At 43.4% G+C, this 11,812-nt stretch overlaps 1 protein-coding gene across 4 annotated transcripts in view; it reads right to left on the bottom strand.

Annotated features, from left to right (window-relative positions):
• Window positions 1-657: 657 nt before the first annotated feature.
• Window positions 658-11,812, bottom strand: part of ZFAND4 (zinc finger AN1-type containing 4) — a 43,003-nt gene continuing 31,848 nt past the window's right edge. For 3 of the 4 annotated variants that reach the window (XM_039481507.1, XM_039481509.1, XM_039481508.1), the window contains exons 8-10: window positions 11,486-11,540; window positions 5,508-5,625; window positions 658-1,043 (exon numbers count right to left, since the gene is read on the bottom strand). In XM_039481507.1, coding sequence (XP_039337441.1) covers window positions 908-1,043; window positions 5,508-5,625; window positions 11,486-11,540 — 309 coding nt within the window. In that variant the 3' untranslated portion in view covers window positions 658-907. The remainder of the gene's footprint in view (window positions 1,044-5,507; window positions 5,626-11,485; window positions 11,541-11,812) is intronic. The other variant, XM_039481510.1, reaches the window with a different exon arrangement.

Genomic DNA, 11,812 nt, shown 5'->3' with positions numbered 1-11,812 from the left:
TTTACCACTGATTTCAATGAGAACAGAGTTAGGGCAATGCTGTAAGCTTCTGAGAACCCTCCCTTCCCTTCCAGCACCCTGTAAAATGTTAAAAGTTAGTACTGAGTTTATGATAAGCGCATGCAAACCAGAATAAAATTTAATATTTATTAGAATTTCTTCTGGTAACAGCACTCAACATCTTAACAAACCAAGTTGTGAAGTTTTAAAAAATCTAGGATTACAAAAAAAGTTAAAATAAGTTGTTCCTTGTATTTAATGGCAACAAAGGGAATTCTCTATTTAAAAAAACTGCCATATAAAGAGTAGTATTTTAAGAAATAGTGTGATTACCATGATATGTTATTTGCCAAATGGATACACAGTATATGAATGCCAAACTGAACGGAACAGAAGTGCAGAAAGTACTACACTCTTTGAAGCTCTGGACAGGTGGTTCGAAGTAAGGGGGAGACTTCCTAGTGAAATAACTTAAGATACCACACAATGGACAAAACACAAGGTAGAGTACAGAGACATTACATGACACCCTCATTACAGCACCCCCTCAAGTCTGGTTATACAGTAAATATGAAACTTAGTAAAGTGCATCTTTTAAAGACTTGTCTAGTGAAATAGCATTTTCAGATATAAAACACTTAACACAAGACGTGCAAGAACAGTTAAAATCATAGTGTAAGTTTTTAAAAACTACTTTTTAAACTTTTCATTCACTAAAGAATAAAGGTGTCAGCTACAGTAGTGTTCACATTATTCTTCAATCAGATGCATCCTCATGTGCTTTTGTTACTTGGCAAATCTTTAGATATGGAGCAGGGCAAAATAAATGCAGTCGAAGCAAATGCTGCTTCTCTCAATGTAATACAATTCCACCATGGCAGCACAGCCACATGCAGCACAACCATGGTTAGATTTTGGGAAGCTTTGGTGCACTAACGACGGGATTAGTCTCCTGCAAGTACCTCCGCCCCGCGCTCTTGTAATCGTAGGTGCAGGTGTGAGTCTCTGCATAGCGATGAGTTGCACAGAAGTTGTTTCCACATCTGAAGAATGAAGAACACAAAACGTTAGGACTCACCTGCCAAGAGCCTGTTTCTCTGTGACACTCAGAAGGTGCCCTTTGCCTTGCCCTTTCCCTCCTTTTTGGAGTTACTGCTCCTCCTCCTCCCCACCCCCCATTACTGGGTCACCACTGCAGCTCTCTTCCATGGGGAGACAAGGAAAAGACTGCTTTGGGTATGAGCTGGCAGACTCTGGCACTTAACTCCAATCATTCCAGCTTTATAGAACCATCCCAGAATGTGAGCAGGTGAAATTCAGGAGTTTGATCATCTTATCAAATGACTTCAGCCAACACAGGGCTTCACTGTGTTCTTCTCTGAAGTCAGGACACAGGCTCAGCCCAACAGTGCTAGCTTCTGCTTTGACACAGTGCCTCTTTCTTTCAGTGAACCCAAATCACTAGACAGGTACTCCATGAGCCGGGGGGAGGGAGGGGGCGGAAAATCAACCAACCATTATTTACCTCTTAAAATCCAGCCACAAATATCATTCCATCACAGGCTGGGATGAGCATGGAGGCACAACTACAATTCTGCTACACGAGACAAACGTTGCCTTTCCCCTGATAGCAGCAGCAGATATGAGTTAAGAAAAGGGAATGGTTTTGCCTTAGAATTTGACAGCTTGACTGTAGCTAAAATCCCTAGCATGACAAAAGGAAAAAGGGCACACTGCAGTCTGCTGCTTGGGGAAAAAGGACTAAGTGTCTTCACGGCAGTTAGCTTGAGTTGGAACGTGAGCATTACCCTTACTTGACTCCCGGCCACCCACACACATCTCTAGTTTGAGTAAAGTCAGCAGGAGGTAGCTAGCCCGTCAGGGGTGGGTGGGTTGAAGCTCAAGTGATGCTGATGCTTGAGCTAGCGATGCAGGGGGGAAGCAACAACGTGAATTACAACTCACCAGCAGCCAGTCAAATCACTCTGTGCAGCTCAGGTTTAGTTCTGAAGCATGATCCCTCTCACGCAGATTTGGCTAACTGAAGTGCAGTAATGTAAGTGTGCTAACTCAAGCTAACTGTTGCAATAAAGACACCCTGACGTACACTCTCCCCAGCCACTGCTTGCGGCCCTTTGCCAAGGCAGGGGGAGTGTAGCAGCCTGTCAAAACTAATGTAAGTCTTAAGTACTTCTTTCAGGAGGTTTCGGAGTTTGCGTCTGATAGTAATGTGTTCAGCTTTAAGACCTGATTAGGCTATACGCCTACTCTGTTTAGTTATCTGGGTTCTTTGTAGAATGTTCCTGTAGAATTTTATACTGATGAATTGATTTTATAGGTCAATTCCCTGGGTCTATAACTGGAAGTTCTCTTGTGTAATTATATTCCTTACTTGGTTGTCATTCCATTGTAATAGAGGAACATCTGGATCTTTGTAGGGTCTCAGGAGTGGCAGACCCTGTTGTTGGGTTGCAGATTTCCCCCTTTTGGGGGGCGGGGGGCTGCACATTACACTTTCAGGCTCAAGCAGACCACTTAATCCAGGGGTGGCCAACCTGTGGCTCCAGAGCCACATGCAGCTTTTCAGAAGTTAGTATGTGGCTCCTTGAATAGGCACAAACTCTGGCGCTGGAGCTACAGGCGCCAACTCTCCAATGTGATGGGGGGTGCTCACTGATCAACCCTGGCTCTGCCACAGGTCCTGCCCCCTTCCCTGAGCCTGCAGTGCCCTTGCTCCTCCCGCCCAGAGCCTCCTACACACCACAAAACAGCTGATGGGGAGGGAGCAGGAGGCGCTGATCTGCCGGTGGGTGGGAAGTGCTGGGAGCGGGGTGGGGGTAGGGGTGGGACTGCTGACGTATTACTGTGGCTCTTTGGCAATGTACATTGTTAAATTCTGGCTCCTTCTCAGGCTCAGGTTGGCCACCCCCGACTTAATCTAATTCTATAGGAGTCTCAAGGTATTCCCTCAATATAGAAACGTGTACTTCCAAAATCTTTACAAAGACAACAGCGTTCAGAGAATCAGTCAGGAGGCAGTGCCTCATCCTTCTGTCAGTCCCCAGTGCCAGCAGCTGCAACTGAGATGGTCTGCCTCACTGAGAAAAGTTAGGTGAAAAATCCACACCCCTGACCGATCTAGTTTTGCCGATCCAATCCCCACTGTAGACAGAGCTATGCTGACAGAAGCATGCTTCCATTGACCTCGCTACTGTTGTTCAGGGAGCTGGTGTTCCTACACTGTTGGAAAAACCACTTTTGTTGGTGCAGGCTGCAGCTACACTATGGGGTTATGCTGGCATACCTATGGCTCTCTAGCTATGCTAGCATAGTCTCTGTGGTGTAGACATACCCCTAAATTAGCCTGATCTGGTGCAGGTGTTTCCTAGGGTTTCTCTTAAGACAACTTGAAGCTACTCAGGAACTAGAGTTTAAAGAACAGATTCTCCTGGACCCAAGTTTGATATTTTGGCTAACAGAACTTCTTAATGGGAAGACAGCATGGAGGTGGGGAAGCCAAAAATTGAGATGCTATTATTGTATTAGGACAGAGGTTCTCAAACTGTGGGTGGTCTGCAAGCTCCATTCAGGTTATCCACAGACAGTTCCCTCTAAGGTGCGTGCCTGCGCGGCCACACATGACAGAATGAAGGGCCACCCACCTAATTAGTGGAGCTGCACAGGCATGGCTCCACTAATTAGGTGCCTGGACCCTGGAGAAGATGCATATGTAAGGTGAGGTGGTGACCTTGGGGGGGAAATATGGGGTAGGTGGAGGAAGCAGTGGGGCAAGAAGACGGGGTGGGGGGAATTTGGGACGTGCAGGGCTGCGGCGGCCAGAGAATGAGGCGACTTTCCCCAGCTCCAGGGCTGTGGCTGCTGGGGAGCGATGACCCTCTTTCCCAGCCTCAGCTCTGTGGCTGCCGCGGCAGGAGAGACCCCACTCCTTCCCAGCCCCAGCTCGGGGGCTGCCATGGCAGGGGAGAGAGAGGGCACATCCATTGCATTAGAAAGGTAAGCCTATTGATATACAAATAGGAGTTGTGTGTTTTTATTTGTAGAATAAAAATGATTAATTATTAAGGTTTTTTTTAAAATATAGCACTTTTATCCAAAGCGCTTTACAATAGTTAGCTAACGGTACAAACAACATTTGGAAAGATCATTAAGTGGTCCACCAAGACCCTCAGCAATTTTCAAGTGGTCCATGGGAAAAAAAAAAGTTTGAGAACCACTGTATTAGGGAGTTAAAGTTAAAATTCTTTTAGAAGACATAATACAGGACAACTCTAATAAAGAGAAAAAAAAATCACTTTGGGAAAATGACTCAAGACCTATATGCCAGTATTTCTCCCTTGACACCCAGTGAAGGTTAATTTGTATTTACTGTCAATGTCTTAAATTCTTTGGCTGCTTTAACTGTTTAATATGAAGCCTGATTTGAGAGAGCATGATTGAATGCAAGATACATGGATCAAAAAAATTTTATCTAAAGACATAAACATCCATAGCTTTACTGATGCAGCTAAGGCCACCCAGACTCATTTGCCTTCCAATCTTTCTTACTTGGAATGGAAATAAAGCAGAGAAACCCAGTCAAATAATGGCTCATAGATAAGGTAGGTTATTGTTATGATTTGGATTACACCAATGCTCTTTTGGCACGTCCTGCATCAAATCCTCTGATTTTTACATTATGAGGAAGTTGCCTCCGAAATTAACATTGTTAGTTCTAGTACTGAATTTTTGATATTTTCTTATGCTAATTTCCCCCTCCCTTTCTTTTTTTGTGACATGCACCATTATCACCTTGACCATATTTATTTGCTTTGCTTTGATTTAGCACATGGATTAATGGTAAAATTTGAGAGGGAATAGTTTAACACATTTTTCTTTTTTCCTCAGTATGTTTAGATCACACAAAAAACAAACAAGGAGAGCCCAACCACCATTTTAAACTTTAGTGGTGTATCTTTCCCCACCTTTAGATTGTCTGACTTCATGAAAGCTAATTAAAAACAGAGGATAAATGGAAGAGTGTTCAGTGGCGACTGCTGTTTTACACAAAATAGAACACATTTAAAAAGAGTACGTTGCTGAATACAAAGTAATAAAGAGGTGTTGCTAGCTAGTTGTTTTGGCTTAGCCCAGGGTCGAATGTAACCCTAGAAGTCAATCTGAGACAAGTTGGGGAAGGCAATATCTTTTATTGGACCAACTTCTACCATCATGCTCTCTTGGCTACACCTAGTGAACCAAAGTCTCCTGTGAGCCCAGACCTCTTGACTGCAAGGGCACAGGATGGGTACCCCGAGAACAGAGAATACATTCTCTGTTTGAACCTCATTTCTCACAGTTAAGTCATGAACAACTTTCTCAACTTGTTCTGAACACTACTTGCCTTGTGGTTTACCAAGCTTTAGAATTACTGTACTTTCCAGAACACACCCACCCTTTTGTCTGATCACAGCCACACATTTTAACCACTTGTTATATACTCAGCCTACCTGCATTCATAGCTGGTTGCCAATCCAGTTTTCTTGCCACAGAGAAAGCAGTGCTTTGTAGTTTTCTTTTTTGTTTGCATTGAACCATTCACAGGTGGGAGATGGGTTGCTTCACCTGCTTTCAAAGGTAAAACACGTAATGAACAGATTTTATAGTTACATTTGCTGTTGAACACTTGTATTTCAAGAGATGATATTCAACTAGTCCCACAGCCAGAGAACATACTTTGCCTTTACATAGCACCTTTCAAATGGGGCTCCCAGTCTGTTTTAAAAAGCACCAATTAAGCCTCACAGCATCTTAGGAAAGTGGAGGTAGGCTATGGGTCCTGACATACAAGAGAGGTTAAGCAACTGATCTAAGTTCACATTAATGAAGGGCAGAACCAAGCAGTGCAGCTCCAAGCCTGTCTCCCTGCTGCATTGTGTATGTTTTTATTTTGTGACTGGAATAGAATGCCTTGACCACTGGTGACTTTCCAGTGGAATCAATGGACCATTAGGATGTACCCAGTATATAGCATATGCAGCAGCAAGTAAACTCAGAGATGTTTGCCCTTTAAATATCATAATGTAACAGGTGTCTGGATACATTAAGTTAACATTTTAGAGTTTTGCAGACATGTTGCAAGGTAACAGGCAAAGTAGGCATGAAATGACAAGATACTCATTTTCCTCTTCACCAGAGAGATTTGAACACTTTAGTCAGTCACCTTGTCCACGCACACCTACTGTATGATGCCATGTGGCAAGTGATGGTTAGCAATCAGGAGAGGAAAATACCAGCCTATACACAGGATTATAAATGCATTTCTACTGCATCCATCACCATCGTATCTGGATGCTCACAGCACAAGCCATCGCATAAGTACTTTACATACATCACAGCTTAGTTTCTAATAGCTAGTCCTTTTCAGATGCAACTGGCAGTGGACCAAATTCAGTCCTAAGCTAAACTGACACATCTCCCAGTGCGTGAGTGGGCGTTGTGCCTGCTTACACAAGGGCTGAGTTTGTCCCACTGAAGTAATGGCTGCTTGGCATGGAAGACTTATTCCTAGATCTAGCTAGTTCACGCTATCAGTTTCATCCTCTAAAACTGTGCTCAATTTACTGGGCTCCATTTTGGGGCGCTGGTTCTGTCCCCAGACACTTATTGGGGGTTTCGGTGAGCCCAGTTTGAGAATGGTGTTGAGAGCAGTATACACCTCTACCCCGATATAATGCGGTCGTGGGGAGCCAAAAATCCCTACCGCGTTATATGTGAAATGCCGTTATATCGGGGTAGCGGTGGCAGGGCTGCAGCGGTGATTTAAAGAGCCCGGGGCTCCCCGCAGCAGCCAGCGCTCCAGACCATTTAAAGCGCCGCCGGAGCCCCGCTGCTACCACGCTATAAGTGAACCCATGTTATATCGGCTGGGACGGCTCCCGGTCCCAGCATGCCAAGCATGTGCTTGGGGCTGCAAGCCGCGGGGGGCGCTCTGCTGGTCGCTGCGAGGGCGGCAGGCAGGCTGCCTTCAGTGGCTTGCCTGCGGAGGGTCCGCTGGTCCGCCGGCTTCGGCGGACCTCCTGCCTGCGGGAGGTCTGAAGCCGTGGGACCAGCGGACCCTCCGCAGGCAAGCTGCCGAAGGCACCCTTCCTGCCGTGCTTGGGGCGGCAAAATGCCTAGAGCTGCCCCTGTATATCGGGTCGCGTTATAGCAGGGTAGAGGTGTATAATATTAAGGGTTTATACAACAGGGTGAGTTTAAAAATATTTTTCCTACTATGGACCATACAGATTCATAGACCCAAGGCCAGAAGGGCCACTGTGATCATCTAGTCTGACCCCCTATATAGCACAGGCCAGAGAACTACCCCACAGTAACTCCTCAAAAAAGAGACCGCCTCATGGACAAATGCCCTCCCATCTGCAATGAAATTATATCCTTGCTGCTTGTACAGCAGCTGGAAATGAGAGACGCCAACACCATGTGACTAGTCAGCCCTCCATGGACCATCAGTTATTTGCGGAATACAGTTTGGGAACTGCTGTTTTCACTAGTGGCTTGCTCTTTCCAAGGCGATTAACCTGGCTGACAAATTTAATGTAACATCAGCCACTGAAGAGTGAAGTCTGCAGCACAACACACTGCAGCAGATCATTAGCAATTCGTTTCCTAGGAAATTTCACAAGGTTCTACACAGTGCAACACCAGCCTCTCCGCTTCTCAGAGGTTTGGAAGCGTTTGCAAGACATGCTGTTGGTTGGTATAACAGTGGTTTTCAACCTTTTTTTCCATTTGCAGACCCCTACAAAATTTCAAATGGAGGTGTGGACCCCTTTGGAAATCTGAGATAGTCTGCGAACCCCCAGGGCTCCATGAACCACAGGCTGAAAACCACTGGCATATGGTGCACCAGGCTAGACCCTCTGCTGGTGTAAATTGGCATAAATAGCTCTATTTAAGACAGTGTTGCTAGTTTATACCTCCGGAGAACCTGGTTCACCACACTTTGCCACAAATGCTTGAAAAATAAATGCCTTGTAATAACTTTGACACTGCCAGTCTCTGATAAGACTGCTTAGATCTGATCTTCCAAGTGCATTTATCTGATTATTCAAAATGCTGCCACTTTGAACCACTTAAAATGCTTCAAAGCAGATGAAGGAGAACACTGTGTAAGAGCCTATTAAATATACCCAAGCAGTTTGCAAACAAGATTGTTTGCACAGTTAAAAAGACAAACATACCAGAAGTCAAGCTACTTGGCAACCAATAATAGCTGGAGATTACAACACAGTACACACAGCTCATATGATGGATGTTCCAAGAGTAACAGAGTCAGCTAGTGTTCTCACAAAGTTATATGACCTACATGTTCAAAGTCTACCATGTATCCTCCCCCCCACCGCCTCACCCCAACTAAAGAAAACCGGATATATTTTATTTGTAAAGCCCTTCCAGTCAAATACATTGTTCTGGCACAGATAACAGCACCAAGAGTGGTGCCATAGAAAAGAACAAACAAGCTCTGACAGTGCAAGCACCATGGCAAGCATGTATATACAGCCATGTAGTAAGTCCAGATGGAGGAGAAACCTTAATATCCCACTTACCCTTATCGGCTGTACATGATCGCAGAGGAGAAGGGAAGAAAATAGTACAAAGTCCTACAAAATACTCAACCCCCAACTCACTTTTTGGAGTGGACTACATAAGCAATAGCTTCCTTGACCCTGGTGAGTACCATAATAGCGCACACATACCCCCTTTGGGCTGGACACAGCTGGACATTAATGTAGCTTTGGATTAACCAACAACGCCACCAGCAGTGGAAGGAAGTCAGTGTCCACTGCCTCTGCCAATAGGTCATCAACAGTTGTAACTGTGAAAGTCCTATGATTCCCTTTTGAGGAACAAGATCTTCTAGTTGATTCATCACAAATATATCTTCAGATCTTAGATCTTATTGCTCATCACATTTTCCAGCGTTATGCTAGGTGGAGGAAAAAAGACTGTAGGACAATTGTGAAGGGTGTGAAGCAAAGGAGGAGAAGAGTCAATCATGCTCAACTGATTTCTTAACTCCTATGTAAACAAGAGTCACTGCTATTGTGAGTGAGTTCCTTGGACTTGCATGTAGGTTTAGGGATTGCCTGCAGGCTCTAAAAGTTAGAAAAACTAGAGATATTCTAACCAACTCCAACGCAGCAGTCCTAACTGCCTAAGATGTCTTGCCTGCACCAGAAACCTATGCAAGGCTTGAAGCCAGTAGAGGCCTTCCCAGGCACCTGCTATTGAAAAAAGTTTAAGACTTTTTAAAAGATGAATTTACTGAGCCAACACAAAAATTACTATTAAAGCTAGTCTGAAGACAAAATGAACACACTGATACTTTCCTTGAATAAGGAATTAAATATAGCCAAGAAGCTTATCTCCAGGACTGTGAGAAAGAATGGTATTCATCACTAAAGGGCTTACTCTGCAACACACTCCCTGAGATGCATAAATGACTCTAAGGAAAAAGGTTCACAGAGACAAAAGATCTGGTGAGGTCTTATCAGGCCGTGTGCTGGAGCAATCACTGCTTAAAGCAACAGTAGCTAGTAGCAGTATCCTTCTACCTCTGTCCCTAACAAATAGCTAGACTTATTTCAGAAGGCAGAGCTACTTACATACACTGAACTAGATCAGGTGCACACTGTTCTTGTTCTTTAACAATGGAACTACACAAATTGTTCAGAGAAACATCTGTTTACATACAGCTGAGTTTTAATCACACACCAATGACCGTTTAACATTCAGATTATCAAAATATACTAATATTCAAAATGGAACCAAAAATAAGAACATTACTCATGGGAACTTCTCCAGAGATAAATACTCCCCTTAAGGAATATCTAATGCGGTTTGATATCCAAATATAAGACACTTGCAAGTTACAATAACATTCTGAACACTAACATTTTACCACAATACCTACAACTGCACTTGCATGTAAAAGACAGTATACACATGTAAAAGGTTCTGAATCATTTACAAGTACAGTGCATTAAAATTAGTCCTGCTCACTTGAGATTCTTTTGCAAGCGTTAAGAGTATAACACTAAATGAAGTGTGCATCAACTAAGCTATTGTTAAAACTATCTTTAGGCAAACACACATTATATAAATCACTGGCAGTGTTAAGTAGAAAGTAGGCTACAATTTAAATTCAAAATAATGCAATAAACAAATCTTAATGAACAATGGTAAGAGGTTATGTTAAAACAAAAAAAAGTGGGATAAAACAAAGCAAACAGGCAATTTTTTTAAGACCAGGTCTACACTACCAACTTACATCAGTTTAACCAGATCACTCAGGGGTGTGAAAAAGCCATACCCCATAGCAACATAGTTATACCAACCTAACCCCCAGTGTAGTCAGCATTATGCTTCTCCCGTCGACATGGCTACCACCTCTCGGGAAGGTGGATTAACTATGCCGACAGGAGAAGCTCTCCCGTCGGCGTAGTACCGTCTTCACTGAAGCGCTTTAGTGGTGCCACTGCAACGTTTTAAGTGTAGACCTGCCCTAAGAAAAGTGAGTTTTGGCAAGGAAAACATGGCAGCTAGGCATTAGGAAGCATACAGAAACAAGATGGCAGCAACAGGTAAGAGCTTATTTTATTAAATTAGAAATATAGATCAACATTTTCAAGCTTGGATCCCCAAAGTCAGGCATCTAAATCCATATCTAGGCATTAAACATGTGGCTTGATTTTCAGTAGGTACTGCACGTTCACAGCTCCCCACTAACACAAGTAGTGTTATGTGTGCTCCAATGATAAACCAAACTCGAGACCTTACCTGTAACCCTCAACTCCCACCCTGCACCTTCACCTGCTCTATGTTTCCTATTGCAAGGTCTTTCAGGACTCAGTCTTGTACACATAAGAGTAACTTCACTATGTGAGTAGTCCCACTGACTTTAATAGGCGCATAATTGTTTGCAGGATCAACCCCTTTACATGATTAAATTCTTCAGTGCAGAGAACATGTGTATTTTTGTGGATGATACAGAACACTTTGGCACTCAGTGAACAACAAAAATAATGCAGCTAAACCACAGCTACAGTACCACCTCCACGTTCTTATATAGCACTGATGGAAAGTGCTTTAAAAAGGAGGTCAGCATCATTACCCCCATTTTATAGATGGGGAAACTGAGACACAGAGAGGGACATGGCTTGCCCAAGGTTATCCAACACGGCAATGACAGAGCCAGGAATACTCTCCTGGGTCCCAAATTCTACCCAAGGCCAGAATGAGATCCATGTATGAAAGCACAACTCAGAACATTCAGGTTTAATACCATTCTGTAAAAATCTAGTACAGAGAAAGTGTTTCAAAGCTTTATGCCCTACAAAGGTATAATTCTTGCCCTTTGCGTGTTTGATAACTGGGAAGAGACCAACAGTCAACTTCAGCTCTTTAAACAAATCAGATTACTTACCAACTCTTTTCCCTGTAGCTGCAACATTTCCATTCATTCCAAGCCCATGGCCAGACTAAAAACAAGAATATTTTAAGTGGAATTACTGACAGATGGTAAACAAATAAAAGATTAAGCAATTTCATATCAGCTTGTCTGAAGCTGTTCATGTTGTATCAGTCAATATACGTTATGAAGAGAGCTATGAGAAGTATTTTGTAATATGAAGTTCAAGTTAACATGGAACAAACCTTGTTTAAAATGACTGCAATTTAATAGTCTTTCCGTACTTTATACAGCATATTAGAAATGTGGTACAGCATATTAAAAGTCTGTGGTTAGGCACAT

The sequence above is a fragment of the Mauremys reevesii genome, linkage group 7 (assembly GCF_016161935.1).
Source record: "Mauremys reevesii isolate NIE-2019 linkage group 7, ASM1616193v1, whole genome shotgun sequence".
Lineage (NCBI taxonomy): Eukaryota > Metazoa > Chordata > Testudines > Geoemydidae > Mauremys > Mauremys reevesii.
The sequence above is the reverse complement of the archived record's forward strand: the minus strand, read 5'-3'. Positions and strand labels throughout refer to the sequence as shown.